This window comes from Oenanthe melanoleuca, chromosome 2 (assembly GCF_029582105.1).
Source record: "Oenanthe melanoleuca isolate GR-GAL-2019-014 chromosome 2, OMel1.0, whole genome shotgun sequence".
Classification (NCBI taxonomy): domain Eukaryota; kingdom Metazoa; phylum Chordata; class Aves; order Passeriformes; family Muscicapidae; genus Oenanthe; species Oenanthe melanoleuca.
In genome coordinates, this window is record NC_079335.1 from 125,594,435 (window position 1) to 125,615,201 (window position 20,767).

General features: G+C 38.0%; 1 protein-coding gene across 1 annotated transcript in view; it reads right to left on the reverse strand.

Annotated features, from left to right (window-relative positions):
* The window catches only part of VPS50 (VPS50 subunit of EARP/GARPII complex), a 73,919-nt gene that overhangs the window by 53,005 nt on the left and 147 nt on the right, over positions 1–20,767 (reverse strand). Inside the window, exons 2-8 of the mRNA XM_056484087.1 lie at positions 18,445–18,513; positions 9,074–9,196; positions 8,420–8,491; positions 3,872–3,925; positions 820–890; positions 285–402; positions 160–195 (exon numbers count right to left, since the gene is read on the reverse strand). Coding sequence (XP_056340062.1) covers positions 160–195; positions 285–402; positions 820–890; positions 3,872–3,925; positions 8,420–8,491; positions 9,074–9,196; positions 18,445–18,513 — 543 coding nt within the window. The remainder of the gene's footprint in view (positions 1–159; positions 196–284; positions 403–819; positions 891–3,871; positions 3,926–8,419; positions 8,492–9,073; positions 9,197–18,444; positions 18,514–20,767) is intronic.

Consider the following 20,767-nt stretch of genomic DNA (forward strand, 5'->3'; position numbering starts at 1 on the left):
GATATTAAGTTTTTCTCAATTTAAAAGAAGAATAAAAATATAATTTCATGCCATGCACACACCCTGTTTGCAAACAGGAAAGGAAGGGACAAAATTAAGATGACTGATGAATGTAGACTTAGAACAGCTTCAAATTATACCAGTCTGGTAGGGACTTACCTCCAACATCTCACTCAAACGCACATCAGTTCTTTGCTAAAAAAAAGCAAAAAAAACATTCCAGTCATTACTATGCATAAATGAAGAAAAATATTTGTCACTGAACAAAAAAAATCTGTACATACCAGTGTTTTTATTGTTCTCAGAGACTTTAGCAGTCCAATAAGCAACTGTCGTTTCCTCTGATTTGCAAGTAGCCCCAAACTAGTTTGTGTGAAGCCTTCCTTTGCTATATTCAGGTGTCTGCAAGGTAAAAATTAAAATAATCTTCAACAATTCATAAAAAAATTTACTTCAAATCAATTTTAACAATGAATTGATCCAAAAAAATAAATGGTAGAAAATAAGATTTTCAGCATTTTTAGGGAAACACAGAAAACGAGATTGTACCAACAGACTATTAAGAAGGTACATCCTCCCTTCTGTACTTGTCTGTGGATCAGTGGTGTATCTCCCAAAGCTTTCTTTTTCAAAGAGAACTCCCAATTGCAGAAGTGAGAGCTGCAAGTTTGAAACTGTTTCAGTATCTCTAGCTACTACTGCAAATTGCATTCAACACATAAACAGGAAATATCATCAGCAAGCAAACTTCCTGGGTTTACAGATTTCCTGTTAAATACTTTGCCACTTTCAATCTCTGCAGTTCCTTAAGCAAGATACCTTCTTCCATTTGTGCAAATAACTGCTGCTAACTGAAGGCCACTCTGCAAAGATGTAACACGTTCCAGTTCCTACAGAGAGACAATAGGTTAAAAATATATACAGATTAAACAAATATACAAGTTAAACAAATATATATACAAGTTACACACAAGTGAAGACTACTGACTGGTAGTTTTCTCTTGAGATATTATAACAACTTTGTAGAGTTACTTTATATATTATTTGTTTCATCATTTTATATGCACTAAGCACTGTAATGTAACATTAATATAAACTATATTTTGAAATACAATTCTCTTTTGAAGATAGGATAGCTGAAATACATTTCCATTGCATTGGGACACTCTACATTTGTATATTGCACATTTAACCTAAGAATTTCTATACCATTAATGCATTACAATAGAATGATCTAAGCTTCAGGGATAGAGGCACAGGGCTTAATTTGCATTAATATGCCAGAGAGCTGCAAAACAAAAAAAAAAAAATTATTTTTCACACAGCATTTTCTTGTTTAGAAGCACTTGTGTTCTATCAATTTAATAATGAATGTTAATTGTATCCTGTTGACTTTCAGCTGAAAACTCTTCAGCAGAGGTGACCTGAATTTAGCTTGATTTTGACTTAGTGAAGTGCCTAGCACAATCTCAACTCCTTGAAAAAAATAAATGTTTTAATATAACTACTAGGATTTCTTTTGTTACAACAACTCTGCAGAAAAATGCATTATTTCCCCAGGCTACAGAAAAAGAGATTATTTATTTATTTATTTATAATTTTCATTTCAAAATGTATCAAGTGCTTTTCATGAGAAGAGAGATTTTCACTTTGAAAACTAATTTAATTCTAATAATATGACAAGCAAAAATGAGTTGAAAGTTCAGTTCAGTTTTAGATCAGCTCCTGGTCAGTCTCCAAATCACTAAGCTGCATCTTCCACCAAAACCTGTTCCTTTATGTTACCAGTGCTGCTCTTGTATAAATGACAGCCTAGTTGCTGATATGTGAAATATCTTAAGAAACCAAATTCAAAATTGCTTTCCTCAATACCTACTTCTCTCTAAAAACATATTTTGCAAATACCAGAGCAATTAAAAAAGCCATTGTTCCCTTTTTCATGAGGAAACACATACAATAAGGAGCAGTTCCACTCCAGTCTTGCCTCTTGCAGATTCTTTAAAATCTCTTCTTTGAACACAACAGGATGGAGAGGAATGGGGAGAGAGTGCAGTCTAAATACTCCCAAAGAGGAAGTCTTCTGCCCAGCATTTAGGGATGAATACAATTTTTCTCTCCTCACCCACTGGTTGTTCCTAAAGAATGTCTTTCATCCAAGAACAGAAAGCTGTAAATCCCTTACATGTCTCTGTGCCATGCCTCCTGTGGCCACAGGAGTGCCTGTTAGACCAATACTTCATATTAGGCATGGGCTTCAAACCATGATATCCCTAAACTACACTGCACAGTGAAAATGTCTCCAGGAGATGTGTTCAATTGCATTTTTGGTTCTTATAATGATCTGTTATTGTAGTTTAATACTGAACTAGAGCTGCCATTACAAGTTCATACAGCACAGTAGGAGGTTCATTTCATGAATCTGTGAGAAAGTTAGACCTATAATGCCCACCAGAAATCTCCAATAAGTCTACTGACAAGGCCTGTGCCCATAAGTAATGCTGAAGGGTTATTGACTTAATCAGGCACAAATGCACTTAAGAAAAGTTTTTGTAAGATTTTTACTGGCACAACAGATTTTTAATTGTCCCTTTGGAACATCTGAAAGCACTTCTAGGTATAAAACAGGTGCACTTCACTAAGATGTTTGCAATAAGAACATTACCATTACACAGCAAAATGCAAGAATATTTGCTGCAGTTCCATTTGGCAGTAAGAGGTTTTCAAAGTGAATCTCCTGGATTCAGAAAAAGCAGCACTCACTCAAAACTATCAATTTCAAACCCACTCAACAGTGAAATAATACCGGAAGATTTTTATACCACACAATTACCCTTTCTGCCCCTTCTACACTATCTTGTGAAGACTCAACCACAGTAGCACTTACCAGCCTCCTTCAGTAAGAGCTTCCCATCTCACCCCTTTAACTAAAACTGAAACAACTTCACTGTTACAGCCTTTTTCTTCCTATATTCCTGCTATTGCAGGAGATGATGCAAGCAATGGTCACTTCTCCCCCCTCCACTGTTCTTTAAACAGCAGCACTCCTTTCACCAGGCAACAATACCAGAACACATCTGGCAACCTCACTGAGGCTGGATGAACTGGCCATAAGAACAATCTGGACAAGAGGAAAATAATTGCAGCTCCATGACATCTACCATAGGTTAATAGCCAGGAAGCCATCATTGTTCTTTCACACTCCCTTCAGCTTCTTGCCCAAAATAAGAATTGCCATAATCACCAGTACAATGGTGATGTAAGGTGCTGTACACAAACAGAAGTATTCAACACAGAATCATTCTCAGACTAACTTAATAACAATCACCATTTTCACTTTGCAGAATTGTTTGGACAATACTCCCAGGCACATGGTGTGGCTTTTGGGGACGGCTCTGTGTGCAGAGACAGGAGTTGGACTTGATGATCCTAGTGGTTCCCTTCCAACACAACATATTTTGTGACTCTGTGATTCTCACAACTGTTTGAGATTAGTGGCAGTTAAGTGATCACTTAAGTGATCACTACTGTTCTGTCTAATGGAATAAGATGTGACACCACTCCTAAACTGAGGCACTAAAGCAGCTCCTGTTCCAAGTCCATTACAGGCATTCAAGCCTGTGAATTCATGAATTCTGAATTCTTCAGAAAGCCCTGTGAAATGACCATATGCTAAAACCTTTATCATCTTAAGGACTTTCAACTCAATACACCGTTGGTTTTCACTATAAAGACAGAGCTTTAGCATACAAAAATAGCTGGTTCCAACCAGGCACTAGCACCCCTGCTACAAATTACAATGACACAACTGCACCATTTTAACATCACAAAATTGAGTAGTTTATTCTTGAAAAGTAAGTGTTAGTTATCTTACCTCAACATATGCAGGCTGTTTTTCAAGGATTAAATCTGCAACTTTCTTAGATACCTTAAAAAGAAGAATACTCCATGTGATACACAGCAATCTCAATTAAGTAGACCATGCCCATACTAAAGTTCTACAAGTTTGTGATTCTCAACCAGTAAGTTCTGTATTTTTCAAATGTATTAATAAACACTCCACAACAACATATTAAAAAATTGTGAAAATGATGATCAGCTTTCCTTAGAACCAAGATAAGAGAAACATTGATAATTCTATCTAGTGATTAGTGGGCATTTCTAAACTACTCACTTAACTCTCTGCTTGTTAGGAAACGTGCTAGAAAATCAAATAGAAATAATCTGGGACACTACAAATATTTACATTTTGCTCATGCTATTGCTAGAGGACAAATTTAAGTCAACCATATAGCATGGTGAGCTGGCTTGGACTGGGGTATTCAATTTTATTCAAAGTACCTGGTACAGGGCTGTTTTGGACTTGGGCTGAAACCAGTTTTGGTAACACAGAGATGTTTCAGTTGAGCAGTGCCTGCAGAGAATCTTTTACTCCTTGAACCACCTCACCAGCCAGTGGGCTGGGGGTGCACAAACCTTTGAGAGGGTACATAGCTGAGACACCTGATCCCAACTGACCCATGGGACATCCTGAACATATGGTGTCATGATCAGCATATACAGGGAGAAGAAGGAAGGTAGGGATGCTCAGAGTGATGGCATTTGTATTCACAAATAACTGCTACACATTACAGAGCCCTGCTCTCCTGGAGAAGGCTGAACAGCTGCCTGCCCATGAAAAGGAGTGAATTAATTCCTTGTTTTGATTCAATTGCTTTTGCCTTACCTATTTTTTAGCTATTTCTTTTGCAATATCTACCTTCATCTCAACCCATGAGCTTTTTCACTTTTACTCCTCACATTCTCTCCCTTACCCCTCTGGTGGAGAAGTGACTGAGAGGTTGCATGACACTTGATTGCCATCTAGAGTTAAACCACAATACATTTAACACAAGGACACTTACCTTTCAGACTGATACTGCATTAAATTAAAACCATGTCATAATGAATATGCACCCTCTACACATTATACCCTTTCTTTAGAACACAGAATATGTATATTTTAAGATTTTCTCCACTGCTCTGAGTATAATTCTAAGCAGAATGCTCCTGAGAGCTGCTGTCTGTATTGAATTTAAAAACTGGGCATTACTATCTTAATCAATCTCTTGTCCACAATCAGAGAAGCTTAAAAAGAAATCCAACAGTAATAGTCTCATAAATGCCAGCTTGAGAATAGTGTATTGTTTCTCATCAGGGACTAAAAATATGCAAGAAATAATTTCAAACATGAAAAATAAAATACTGGTAATGCTCTATATTCTTTTGGGGGAACAATACTCCCAGAAATGGAAATAAAACTGGCTATGACAGCCAGCCCAAAATGCACTATTGGAAAAGAGAAACAAAGAGGTTTTTGTAAACCTGACTACTTAGGCAAATACAGCACTAAGTTGAGCTCTTCAAATACATTACTGTAACAAACTTATATTGGCTCCACCAGCTCAGTTCCCATCCTCTGAACACCACTTGCACATAAATGGTGTTTGAGGTATTCCAATGCCATCAGGGGCAATGTGGACAAGGGGCATATACCCAGCTATGCTTTCCTCCTTTCACATCAAAAGCAGGCCAGAACCACAAAGCAATTTTAAAACTTTTCAGTTATTCTTAACCTTTTAGCTGTCCTAAAACTAATAAAGCTTTCCTCTGCAGGACAGCAAAAGAACCAGAGGGAGATGGGGTCAGGATAGCACATTATCAAGCCAAATGCTACACAAGCCTACACGATCCTGGGACTCTTAAGAAATTTTCTTCACTCTGCAGTCTATGCACTGTGAAATTTTCACCTTTTTTCAACATATACATCATTCTAGTCCTGTACCAGTAAAAAACTTTAGGACAGGGATATACCTGCTAGTAATTCAATGCTCTACTACAAACCTAACAGTTTTATTCTTCACTGTTAAGCAATGTTCAAGCAGTACACATGAATAAAAGATACATTTCTTTTTAGTTTTTACAAACTCTGTGTTTTGCAAGTCCTCAGTTACCCTTGACTAATAACAACGTCACCATTGACAAGCACCTGCCACAGGCACCTTTTTTTCTTTCCCACAACTTAGTGATAACTACTTTTCTTTCTGAGGTTCCAAGCTATTCTCTTAGATATTTTTTCAGATGAGCAACATTATCTCCAGTTACTTCATTTATTTCCCAGCTGTCACACCCCTGTGCTAAGTCTTGGAATCCTCAAATTGGAGCTGCAAGCACTGAATGTGACCATGGTTATCAATGCCTGCCAACAACTTTTGCTGAAGGGAAAAACAATTTTCTCTTTCCTAATCACATCAGTAAAAAATATTTCATCTCCTGAAGAAAAAACAACATAGCTAAGTATATTAGATTACTAATTAAAATGAAGTCTAGCAGACATACAACTAAAAAGCCCTTCTAATCCAAATTGTCTGTACCAAGACAATTACAAGTTAAAGTTGTTATCATACATACATTAAAAAATGTTTGAGCAAGTTGGGATCTTTCCAGTGGAATGGAAAATTAATGAGCAAACTACAGAAAATAAGTCTATAGTGACCCTGAAAACAACAGAATGACCAAGATCAGCTGTGCAAAAGCAGATAGCAACAGTCAGTGAGAAGTGGAAGATCAGAGCTCTAGTACTTGTAATTCACACTCATATAAGTGCTTTACATTAGAAAAATTTAGAAGTTGCTGTTATCTCCAAACTATTACTGCAAATTCCTCTGCCAGCTGTAGGCACATACATTGAAGTGAAAAAGGAAGTATTTAGTTCTTTGCAAAAGCAAAGGTACTGCTATGTGATATGTCAACAGGCTTCTTGAATCCTCAATCTATTAATCTATTCACCATTAAAATATTTTTAGGACTGAACTAACAACTGACAGTATTCTGCAGTTTTGTCTTCCATGAAAGACACTAACATCCTTCAAGGCAGACAGTTCTCTAAATGACCCATCACAAGATAAATGGATAACTGAGACACCAGAACAAAACATACAACACTCTCTCAATTCTGCCTGAAAATATGACATAAGGACATGAAATACAGCATATAAGAGATTTTAGCACTTTGGCAAATGCCCAAGGAGGAAATAATTCCTTCCTAAAACTAACACATTTTGACAAGTCTAAGTAAAAAACAAGCAAGGACCAATCCTGACTGGGGGGTGACGAGGGAAAAACTGGGCACGTTTCTTGCCAAAAGTTTTGGATTTGAGACTTTTTACCTGTTTGTATTCTAAAAGAAAGACACATCTGGCCATATTTACTGGAAGCCTTGTGCTTAGTTCTCTCCCTTATTATTCATTAGCTGCATGCACTTTCTAGTTCAAATGTTTCAGCAGCAGCCATGCCCTGAAACTACTCCCCCAGCTGCAGCCAGTTCCCATCCTGCAAGCAAAAAATGGCCAAGACATTGATAACACATATTAGGATCATGCAGTATATCTTAGTGAAGTTGTCTCAGTCTTGAGGGCACTTCCTTGCAAAACAAGGTCACTACCAGATGTCCTCTTAAAATTAAAAAAAAAAAAAAATACCACCACCATCACCACACAAACAGACACACAAAAAATTACTACCTCTCACACACCTTCTTTCCTTATAAATCATGAAGAGAAAAATGGAATATTCGTTTCCTAAACTTCTCACTAATCTTTCACAAAACTTCATAGGTATATTATGGAGAAAGCAGTCTAAGGTAAAAGGTACTTCCTTTATGTATTGTTAAATATGCAAGATTCTCCAATATATTTCAATTATTTAAAGAAATTAATTAGGATTATTACTTCTATTTTACTCGCAGATATGCAAATGTCACAGTTAATAGATTTGTTTCCTGCACCATGCTATTCGTCTCAAGAGTAACAGAACAATTAACACATGAATAGAAAATTTTAAAGTCTGCAACATACAAGCACCTTTCAAATGCTGCAACTCCCATTTCTCCTCATTCCTCAAAGTTACTACTCATTACAGTTCATCTGGTTTATTACATAATAACTCTATATCAGGGTTCACTAAAAACTCTTGTGAACAATTAACACATTGGCAAATGAAAAGTAAGAGAAAATAGCATCTTCAAGAATAGTTTTTAAAACATTTCATGTCTTACATTGCCAGAAATCCGTCAAAGAGATACTACTCCACTATTCAGCACTTTGTTGAACATTAAGATAAACACTTAAAAAGTCAAGTTTCTGAAAAAACAGTTAGCACATTTGCTTTATGTTACAACACTTAACACTAAGATTTACTTCCATGATTTAATATGATTATGATTTAGTGATGATTTTCCACTATAAAAGTACACAACATGATATTAAAAAAATACTTAGTATCTAATGTGTTAAGAAAATAAATCTTTTGCAGTTACAATTCTTGCTAGACTTATAGACAAGACAACAAATTGTGTAAGGGTACAGAGGAAAGAACTACTTACAGCAGCTTGCTGTTGTTTTAGTTTGTCTCTGTACTCTTCCAGTTCTTGAAGACTAAGCACTGGAGGAAGCCTCTGCATTTAAATAATAAATTGAAATTAGTGAGAAATTAAAGATTGTTAACTCATACATAGTATTAGCTAGGCAATCAGTTTCATTAAAGAAACATTCTTATGGTTTCTCTAATCTAATCTGCAGAATTAATCCTTTTTTTCAAAAGATGGATACTGAAATCAATTAGTGTTGATATACTACATATGATCATATATTAGAATTACCTAAAAGTCACCTTATTTTACATCATGTATGTATACACAGAACCACCCAATCACAGAAATTATTGTCTCAGTCAGTTTGTTAAAAAAATACACAAAATATAGAATAGATTCGTTTCCTCAACTATCTTGACTTTATCACTACAGTTTAAATTATGAAATGCCTTTAGCACATTCTACCACATTAAAATAAGAGACTATATATTATATATATGCACCAATATTCTATGCTAGAAGCTCCACACAACTGCAAGATGACATAGGGGAGTACAGCGTTGTATAATGAAAGATCTAAGAAATGAAAAATAGCTCATTGAAACAAGCATACTTTTGGTCTTTGTTTTTCATGTTACCATTTCTTCTTTTAGGATGACAGCTTACCTCCAACTCATATTTCACAATATCAAAGGAGTCATTGGAAAAATAAACTTCTTCAATGCTGTTAATTATTTCCTGTTGTGCCTGAGGATCAGTTGGTTCTTCATGTAGTTCTCTGAGCTCCTCCTGCACAAAACAAAAAAATTTCCATAATCTAATAACACATGCTAGGAAGAACAACGTTTTAGCAAAACAAACACCTTTCAAAAGCCACTTTCAACATTAGCACAAGAAGCAATGTCAAAACACAGAAAGACCAGTACACTGTGGCTTGTACTTTCTACTAGGGAGAGCAAGACATTTAAAACGTTTCAAAAACCAGTGTAGACTTCAACGTTGCAGCCCACTTAAACACCTCTTCATCGATACACTTACAGCACCAAGTGCATGTTGAGTCCTGTTTTTTACTCCTTAACTTTAGAAATTCTCATAATAAACTAAAAATAAGCTGGCAGACTATTTCTCAGAAGGAGAAAAGAACTGCACAGAACAAAAGAAATAAAACCTACAACAGAAGAACCCTCTTTGTAAATGACAGGTAGTGTCACTATGAATGCATAACTTTTCAGCTCAGCCCTCACATTCACTGAAATAAAAGTCATACTATTAAACACTTGATTTCTACAAGTAAAACCAGAGCATATCTGCCTTCTTTGCACAAGATTAACAGCTCTCAGATTTTAGCACAGTGTTTAAGCAGAGATATGCTGTCAACTTTCTGGAAGCTAATATTCTGGACATAAGCATCCCCCTCCTTGCTGTCATGATCTCCTCTGGAAGGGCTCCCCATGATGCTTCCAGAGGTTGAAGCAAACCAAGGACTCAGCCTGAACCTCCTCTTCCTCTGCTGCACTGAACATTGCAACTAATACTGACCCCCTCCTGGATGTTGCTCTCTCAAAAAGAATGAAAAATCCTTTATCAGATCCTCAAAAGGAAGAAGTGTTAGAATATCCTTTCAACAAAAATAAAGATAAAATGGATCAAATTGCTTGATAATGAAATTAAACTCTGGTGAAGCAATCCAGCAGACTGAGAAGTCCCATAATGACCCTAAGCATCCCAGCAGTGCTGAGTTGTTGCAGTGGGGCAAGGTGCTGCTATTTTCATCACAAAGAGCTCAAAAGGTTTACTTCACCACCTAGTGGCATCCAATTTTAGATTAAATGACTGGACAACCACTAATTTGCTTATTTTGCATGTCAGCTGAGATAAGGTCAATGTATAGATGTTCCAAGGCAAAGTGACCCTTACAATACACAGCCAGGTGCTGTTTCTCTATGCAGTAAGAGGCAGCCAAGGGGTCACAAGTGGGCAGTTTTGAAGAGCACAAGAGGAGTCACTGCTCCTCTGAAATACTTCTCACAAGGAAAAAAGAGAGGGGAAAAAAGGAAAAGAAGTAAAAGGTGGGTAGTGGGGAAACAAAAAGCAACAACTCTGATACAGAGAAAAATGGGTTTCAAGCGCATCTTACGTCCCTGAGTGTTGGAGTCAGTGAGTTGGGGGTCTCTCTGAATTCCTCAGGGAGAAATCAGAGTGCAGGGATTGAACTAAAGCCTTTGGATGGATTGAAGTATATTAAGCCACTCACACATAAGGTAGAGGTGTAAGTTTACGTTTTAGGATAAATAAGTGAGTCAGTAAGTAAGTTTTAGTATGAGCTCTAGTGCTTTTAGTGAGTGAAAGGTTCAAAAGCCAGAGTAGCAGTGCGAGTTCTAGTGAAGGTTGAAAAACATACTGGTGTTTTCATTGGAGGCTCCAGGAACATAGTTTCAGACATAATAGAGCTACAGTAAGAATATTGCTTACATTTTTCAGATAGAACAAGATGGACTGTATGTGTAGTTTATACGTAACCTGGCGTGTTAAAAAACTAGAATCCTAATAGGTAAGGAGTGGTGGTCCGAGCTTGTGTCTTAGCTTGTTGGGAAGATCCTATATAAGAACATGCTCTTATATAGAATAGCTTTTTGCTTTTACTATACTGCTTTGCTTTGCTCTCGTGCCGCCATCACCAACACCCGAGAAGAAGACAGGAGCTGCCACAGCAACATCAGCTTCCCGGGACCTTGACAGGAGAACCTTCTGCTTCTCTCTGGGACTCGATACCAAAATTAGCATGGACTTTAATGTCTGTGACTGTGCTTTTTGAGACTGATGTGCCTTTGCAATAAACAGCTTTATAACAACTATTAACTGCTTTGCCCATTTAATAAAACAACCCGATGAAGTTGGTACCCTAGAGCACCGGAGGTCTAACCTCACACCTGAGCAGCCACAAGGGAGGCTGAAGGAAGGTGCCAGGCACTTCTGCCAGGGGTGCTTAGGAGCAGGCCAGGCGAGGAGGCTCTGAACCTTGATGGGGCAGTGGGGAACAGGAGTGTCTTGCGTTGCAACGCAGGATGGGACTGGGGGCATGCATTCTATCACCATCTGTTGAGACCAGGTGGGGCAGTGATCCTTATCTCTGTGGGAGATATCTTCTGCTAATGGGCCATCTGTTAAAACCAGGTGGGGGAGTGTTCTTTATCTTTTCCACAACCCACCCTTCTCCCAGGGAGGTATCTTCTGTTAATGGGCCATTGAGTCTCACAGCATGACTGATAAAATTACATCATCCCATTGTGAGACCACCCAGGTGGAAGAGCCAAGCATTTCCTACCCAAATAAAATCTGAGATTTGGAACATCAGAGCAGCCCTTTTCCACTGGATTCCAGAGGAAAACCAGACCGTTCTACATCATCACTGGACCTTTGGAGAAAAACTGCATCCTTCTACAGGACCAGCTTCAAGACAACGATATCTGTCACTCCAGGAGGACTGCAGCCACCATTTAATTGGGATGCTACCAACACCCTGACTGGCGGGGCGTCAGGTTGTATTCTGACTCTGTCAGTGTTTTGTTGTTTATTGTTATTGTATTTTTATTTTAATTTCCCTAGTAAAGAACTGTGTTGGATCCCAGAAACCTGGGGGTTTTGAGCTTTCTGTGCTTTCTGCCACAGACCCCCTGGAGAACATTGATTTTGACCTGAGGCCTTTTGACCTGAGGAGACGGCTTTTAAATATGAGTGATGAAGTGAAAATCACGAGTGTGTAGTGAATTAGAAGTGTGTGCTTTCACATGGTGATGGGTTTTAAATTTGAGATTTTTATAGTACAGCAATAGGTATGGGACAAGATGGAAGATTTTGGGTGGTGTGTCTTCCTCTTCTTTCATGGATTTCAGGTAGTAGTTTCTGGTTGGTCAGTCAGTGGCACCCTAAGGGTCATGGAAATCTAGTTATTGGGTCAAAAGTATAAATAATATAAGTTAATTCTCTATTGGACTATTTGGCTTTAAAAGACCTTGTAGCAACTGCACCTCAGGCCATTTTTCCTCGCTTCTAGCAGGTAACTGGAAGTGCTGTTGTACACTGTACTTTCTGATAAGATATTGTAAATATCCAAGCCTGAACACAAGAAAAACTATTTCAATTATGTTTTTGTTAATCCTGGATCTGAGGGAAAACAGATGAGACTGAGACAAACCACTAATTAGGTGGTGCAAAGCCCCCACACCGCTGCTACAGAATTGTTATTCCTATTCCCATATCTTTGCCTGAGACTCCCTTAATTTCAAAATTATAATAATTCAAAGGGAGTGGGTTTACATCTGCCATTTGAAAGGAGGCTCCTCCCCTCCTTAACAGACATCTATCTTTCAAACCAAGACAGGGAGTAAAACCATCAAGGAGGCAGCAGGGAACCAGAGAAAAGCCCTTGAGCAGCCACATTCTCCCACCCTGAGAGGCCCCAGGAGCCTCCAATTTCCATCTGAAACACCCGATGCAGTCACTGCCACCAGGACAGGTGAATGTACCAACCCACACCCAGCAGAGAAAGGACATGGACTACACCAAAAAACTTGGGGAAACGAGGAAATAATATAGTTACATCATTATATGTCTGTAATGGTAGCTTTATAATGTACACCCCACAGTAAATCAGTTTCACATCTTACAGTACATTGGGTTTTACCTATATTAAACTAAAATTAAAAATTATCCAAGACAGGGTTTACTGAACTATTGCAAATGGCATAACTGAATTTATCATCCAATATTTGCCCACAAGTTCCTGCATGGCTGTTTCCTAAAAGAAAAAAAGATGAAAAACTAACCAAAGAAGAAATGCTTAGGATCACTTGAAATTCTAGACTACTGATATCTTGTCATGTTAGTGAAAAAATACCTCAATGCCACAGGTCAGTGGTGATTTACATCTGCTAAAGATGCATTAAGAAAGCCATTATGGATATATTCTGGATTTAATGTTGGAGTGCCTAAGAAAATTGCTAAGAAACCATTTTATCCTGTCTCAGAAAGATCACTCATCTGAGTGTTTCTTGCCAAAATACTACCCTGGAAAATATTTATTAAATGACAAGCTTTTTCTTTACCTTGTTCATTTTTTCTAGAAAAGCAGTCTCATTAGAACAACTCTCTAGGATAAACTTTAGCTCCTGCATAAATTACATTATCTGATACCAGACTTTCTGCCATGATAATGTGCAGCTTTCAGCACATCACACTCCAGTAGTTTGAAGAAACCAACATAGTGAAGGCCAATTTATTCACTCACCACTAAAGGAGACAACCATCCCCAGCGAAAGTTTATTTGCTGATATTCCATTTTCCTCATCCTTTCAGTGAGATACACAAAAACAATTTCACTATATAGAAATAAGCCCATAGTTTCAGGGGTCTTGGCAAAGGGCTGGTTTAGCTCTGTGGGCTTGGTACTCACACACTTAGTAGAAGAGAGAAGCTCTATTAAATCCCTCAAGGTATTTTTCCACCTCAAAACCTGCCTAGCTATTGCCATATAATTACCTACCTTAAAAAGAAAAGTCAGCATTAAAACACATTTAAGATTTTGCATTTTATATAATTCAGCAATTCCAACTGCTATTCTGAATAGAAAAACATGTCAAAAATTGTGACAGCAGGAATCTCATGGTGATACCCTTGCAGAGAACTTTGCCACTGCTAAACTGAATCAATTAGATACACAGGAGGTCAGGCAGAGCAGCATATTGGCAAGGTGGACCCCACAATATTCACTTCAGTCCACTTGTCCAGGTTAACACACACGTTCAGCAGTAGGAACTCTCCAATCAATAATGGGCCAACACAGCCTGCCAAGGTACTTTTTCACAGGCTACTCATTTTTTCCAAAGTTTTATTTAGCAAAAGGCTTCATCTCCTACCTAAAACTCTTGTCACTTGTGGTGCCAACTGCACTTTTTTTTTTTCTCTCAGTACTTTTGGATCATACTTTCATGGAAAACCAATTTATCCTGTCATGTTACTATTAGTACAACCTTCAGCAGCAGGCCTCTCTCATTATGCCACCTAAATAGATCAGTGAAAGACAGCATCTGGGAAGGAAAAGAAAGAAGTAAAAAGGAGTCTGACAGCTTTGTGTACTCGAAGAAGCCATTGCTAAATAAAACACAGTGCTCGCATCCACGCACATCTATCATCATTTTGTCTTTCTGTTCTACGGAAATAGGAGTTTACAGTCTAGAAGCCTGTGGCAATTCCTTGATATGTATTTCAGAAGAGTCATCTCATTGCAGACTCATTCAAAATGCAGTTCAGCAAGTTTTAGATGTCTACCCAGCTATTTCCCAGTGCATCACACTCCCACTCCTTGTTTGCTATGTTGCCTGTAGCAGGAAAACCAATATTGCTCTGTGGAATGAAGTACTACTGGCAAGGAGTAGAAACAAAAACCTTCTGCATTCCAGTCACTATGACCTAAAAGCCTGGGAAATGAAGACATTGAAAAAGTTAACTCATACTACTCAGGGAAAAAAATAATTCTGAACAGTTTCAAATCTAGTAAAAAGCTGAAGTTCAGTTTCAGCCTATGCACTTCTATCCAGAGATTACCAGGGGGCCAGGTCTGTGCTACACTCATTTGGACACAGCCTCCCTTTCTGTCATGAGCCAAAAACATACCAATGAATATGCTGCAGATCTATATCCCTCCATCCAGAACATGGATAACACCTGTGCTAAAAGCTAATTCAGGATGAGGGCTGTGCTCAACAGATTCAATTAACATGTATACCACAGCACTGCAGCACTGTGAAGCAAAAGAATTATTAAAGCATTTATAAATCCATCTGTATGCACATGTGAAAACATAATCTATATACAAAGATATATTTAGAGATTGTATTTGTCCTATCATCACAGAATACAGAGTTTGAAGGGACCCACAAGGACTGAAGTCCAACTCCTGGCCCTGCACAGGACCATCCCCAAAAGTGTCACCATGCCCGAGAGCACTGTTCAAATGCCTCTTGAACTCTGTCAGGCTGCTGCTGTGATCACTTCTCTGGAGAGCTGTTCCAGTGCTCAACCACCTTTGGGTGAAGAACCTTTATCTAGTATCTAATCTAATGTATACATTAGAATATATTATACTCTAATGTAACAGCATATATTTCATATAACAATATACATACATAATGTAACTATACATATTTTTATATAACAATCTAATATATCTCTATGTATTTTATATAACAATTAATGTCTATAATATCATAAAATAGAATGTATAACTTTATTTATAAACTTACTTTGCTTTTCTTCCCTGCTCTCCCTTCCCCAGCTAAGGAAGGCAGTACCACAGAGAAGTTTGTGGTATTCCCTATCTTTCAGGCAAAATGCCCAGAATCTCCTTTTGATCTTTCCTTGTTCAATATGTATAGACAGTACTTATTAAAAAGCTCTCATTCTACCAAAACAAACATTATACTTTGAAAACAGCTCTCCTGATGGAGAGAACAACAAAGCTTATCCATAGAACACATCTTAGCCACACTATTACTTAAAGCACTCCTGAAAAGCACTCAGCTAGAGCTGGGGAAATAGAAATCCACATTCCTGTATCTATAGGAAAAACATTTTAAAACATCTCAGTGTTATTTACCATGATAAGCTACAAAGTAAAATAATATTCATATATTGCATATGAGCTGATTATCATCAAAATAAATATAACATAATTCAAAGTTAACTCACTATTAATGTAACACACTTGAATTCAAGCATGCAAAATACCTACCTCAGCCTTTTGTGACAGAATCTGTTAATCAAAACTGTTATCAGTTTGGGAAACAATAACAGAATGGTTCAAAAATTATTAATTTCCCTGGGTAATCAGGGTATGCCAAGCAAGGTATTTCAGTCAAAATTGACAGGTTCTTCTACAACTTTCTCTCCTAGATATCAGAGGATCATCAAAGAATCATCAGAGAATGATGGAAAGGATCTTGAAGATCATCTAGTTCCAACTCTCCTGTCATGGACAGATTTCACTAGACCAGGTTGTTCAGAGCTCCATCCAAGCTGGCCTTGAACACTGCCAGGGATGGGGCATCCACAACGTCTCTGGGCAACCTGTTATATCCAGCCTTCAGTACAGACTTGGCTTCTCTACAGACTTTATCACAGACTCAAACTATTACACATTTATTTCCTACTGAGATACATCCCTATGTGAGTGAGTTGGCTACAAGAGTCTATATTAACAACAAGTAAAGCAAGTTTGCTAGTGATTTGCCTTCATATAGTAAAAAATATAAATTTTTCAAAATAGCTGCAGAACTTACTGGAGTACTGGTTAACACGAGTGAATATACCAACAATTTCATTGCATAAAAATAAAAACTAAGGAGTACAGTCATCACTTCATCATGCTGGCCAGTCAGCAAACAGTCAGCAAAACAACAACTTTCAGATATCAAGACCCAAAAGAATTTTGCTGGTTTTGCCCTCAGAGGGTGGAATGTCAGCATATTCTTCTTCCTGTCCTCCATATTTCCAATTTGACCTCCAAACTAGTGTAATAGTCCCTCATCTCAAAAAACACGTGTTTGTACCTAGGGTTGGCTAAACAATGGCTTGTGCCAGTAATTCATACTGGCCCTAATTCATGCTGATCCTGAAGCACTTTCATTCTGTATACTTCTGTATAGCTTTAATGAAGCTTTTGAAGTTTTCAGTAATATTTGCCCTAAATCAGTCTGCAGATACCAATTTGAACATGAAAGTGAGATGATGAAAGCACAGCATCATAACCATTCTGTCACCAAAACAGCTGGAGACTTCCATGATTCAAGAGATAAATAAAAACAGTTATTGCTACACAGTTTAGACTTATCAGATGTATAACATCAAACCATTACAGAATGGAAATCCAGCCAAGATACCCTACATCTACTTTTAGCTGGAGAGCCAACTCAGCAAAGAGACAGTTTGAAACTGGTTGCTCAGGGAGTGGCAGGAATCTGCAATTGTGAAATCTAAGCCATGGAGATGTGACAGTTTTTTCAACATTGCTGAAACTGAATGCTTCTGCCCTTTGATATCAATATATTGGCCACTGTTTAATAAATTATATTGTACCAATTCAGAGACTCTTACTTGATTTTTTTAAATACACAGCAATGCTAATTTTCTGACATGTCTCAAGCACAAGTAACATATTACACAATACTTATACAGAGACAAAGAAACACAAGTGGTCTTTTGGTTTGATTTTTAACTCTTGTAAAATAGGTCATCTAAATTCAAGTTAGTAACTTAAGCATCTTATTGGTTAAAGGCAAAGACCAAATTCATAGAAAATAATAGACAACAACAGTAAAGCCTTGTGAATCCTCCCCTCAGATAAACAGAGTATAGGGAACAGTCAATTATTGTGACAATTGTTCCCTCACACACAGATTACTCAGCATGACTTGTGAGATGACAGTGAGCTGGCTTCATTTAAATAGTGAGGCCCAAAAAATACCAAGAATTATTGCTATTATAAAGATATAACTTTTAAAGTAGAACATGAAATTAATTATAAATGCTGAAGATTAAAACTATGAAAGTACAAAATATACTTACAGCACCAAAACCATGAAGAAACTAAATGTTAAGACTAGAACTATACAGGCCATCCACTCAGCATCTACTTTCCAAAGTAAAACAAAAAAAAGTCAATTTTCTTTTTCCTTCTTTTTTTTTAGTTCACGTCAGCAAGAAGCCTTAATAATATTAAGATCAGCATCCAGTGACAACAGAAAAGTTTCATGAAAAAAAATTTCATGCAAATTCATTTGGAGTTGGTGAACTGATTTGTTTTACAGCTCTTAACTATTTCATTAAAATACTCTAAAAGACTTTCAGCAGGAAATAAAACTGAAAAAAGAACAACAGCAAACCTGGTGTTAAGGAAAAGAAAAAGACACAAAGTGCCACTTAACTATAAAATTAAAAACTAAAAACAAAAGGAATGGGAGGAAAGGGATGTTGTATCATACCTTTGTAGGAATTCGAAAGCTTTCAATAGGACTGAGGTCATTAACACTCTCCTGAGGACTTCTTAGACCCTTTAAAAGAATTTTAATAATCAGTTAAGTTTGATTCCTTTATGTGTCTTGCAATCAAGTCTTACCTGATGTTGAACAGACATCTACAGGTCCCTTGATAAATATTCTGACATGCAGCTGGAAGGCTAAGATCTCATTCTAGAAACAGTTAAGCAAGACCATTGGTACAGAAATTATGCTCCTCAAACATCTAAGCATTTCCAGTTTTATTTATACTGAAAATGTACTTTTTCAGTACAGTTCACTAACATTTTCTTTATAAGACTCACTCACATCCTCCTGTCAATGTCCAGATGTTTTCTTAAATTTTAGAACAAGCATGTGTCCAAAAAACATAGCCTACTTTGTTCCACTAACTTAATGATTTAATGGAATCAAACACCTGAATTCAAATTAGGTGCCACCCACTCTATAGCTAGATTATTTCTGCTTGTTGGCATATTTTAGTACTTACCATATTCCACTACTAGGACTGGCTTTCCCTATGTGTGACTGAACTGAAAAGGTTGCATACTAGCTGCTATATATAATTATTACTCCTTAAAACACATATAACCACATAAATAGCATGTTTGTTTGTTGAAAATCAAACACATTCACAATTTTCATAGAAAGGTTTGGGTTAGAAGGAATCTAAGGATCATGTAGCTCCAAGCCCTGCCATGGGCAGGGACACCTTCCACTAGATCAGGTTGCCCAGGGCCCCATCCAACCTGGCCATGAACACTTCCAGGGAGGGGGCATCCACAACTTCCCCTGACAACCTGAAACAGCATCTCACCATTTCATGCAGCAATAGCAGACAACAGGCTGCTTAGCATATTTTCTGCCAGCTCCCTAGGCAGAAATGAATCCATACATTTAAGTTGCAGATATGGTTCTGATTCCAGTTTCTCTTGAGACTCCAGGTATCAGGCAGACTTCCTTCCTGCTCTTGTGATTGAGGTTAACAGTATTTTTTACAAGCCCCTTTCTGCCCCTGGGTACCTGTATTTCTAAAAGGACTCGTGCAAGTACTATGTTAGGTTATGGTAAGAAAGTTCGTATTTATTCTGAAACTGATGAAGTATTGTAAATCACTTCAATGGTAACTACTGCATTTTACAACTGTTTCATCTTTCCCAGATGCAAAACTTCTCCATTTTGGTTTTGATTCTCAGATTTGCTGCACATCACTTCAAAACATCCTTCCTCTGCAGTTGTTACCATCAAAAGTGACTCACCTCTACGCATCAGAAATTCAAAGTAAGCAAAGCAACTGCTGCAGTTTCTCATACTTCACACTAAGCCTTCCCCAAGTCCTCTCAAAAATACACAGTTCTAGTGACTTATCTCCAGAAGAAATAAAAGGTTTCACTTATCAAATGGTAAATGGAACCTAATCTTTCGAATGACTGAAAATTGCCTAAGTTGTATCATTTGCAGAAAACATCATCTCCATACTGGGCAGGCTTCCCAGCACTCGTCCTAGTCAAGCTGAAAATGAATCATGAACCCCTCTACTGAAGTAGAACAGAACATTATTTTGTGTATTCCACTTTTGTGTAAGTGTTCATTTTTAAGCCCTGCCTCCTGCATAAGGATCACAACTCTGAGGGCACAGTTTTAGGAATTCTGACTTCCCCATGATTTTCTATAACTATCTAGAATATCTGATGTGGGCGACACAAGTGATTTTTTTATAGTTCTCCAATAAACAGGCTTCTTTTCATGGGTATCTTATATACATGAGTAACTGGAATGTTCTGCTGATACATTCCTTAAAAGGACTCTCAACCTTGGAAATATTGGTCTAAACGTAGGCTTAGATCTACAGAATCCTGGAGACAACCGGTCCAGGTGGCACAGAGCTGACAGACACACACATCCACTATGTGCCCACTCGGAACGTCCCTGGCACCTCCTCCGCCTCGCCTCCCTTTGGACCAAAAGCATTTGCTGCCAAACAAAGCCACGTTACAGAACCACAGCCCAGCGCTCAAAATTTTATGTCAAAAAAGCGAACTGTCACAGGCCCGCCCTGTCATCTTCCACAGCGATTACTGTGTTGTGACATGAGCCGCGCGCTGGCACCCGCGCACGCTGCCATTTCTCGGGGTCAGGAGAAATCAAGGTGGATGCGTGAGCAGCGAGCGCTCGCACGCCCCAAGCTTCCCTCGCCGGGCAGGGCAGAGGGCGATGTCCGCGCACCGGCGGCTCTCCGGAGTGCCGGGCGCGGCCGGCCGCGGCTGTACCCCGCAGCCCCCCGAGAAGA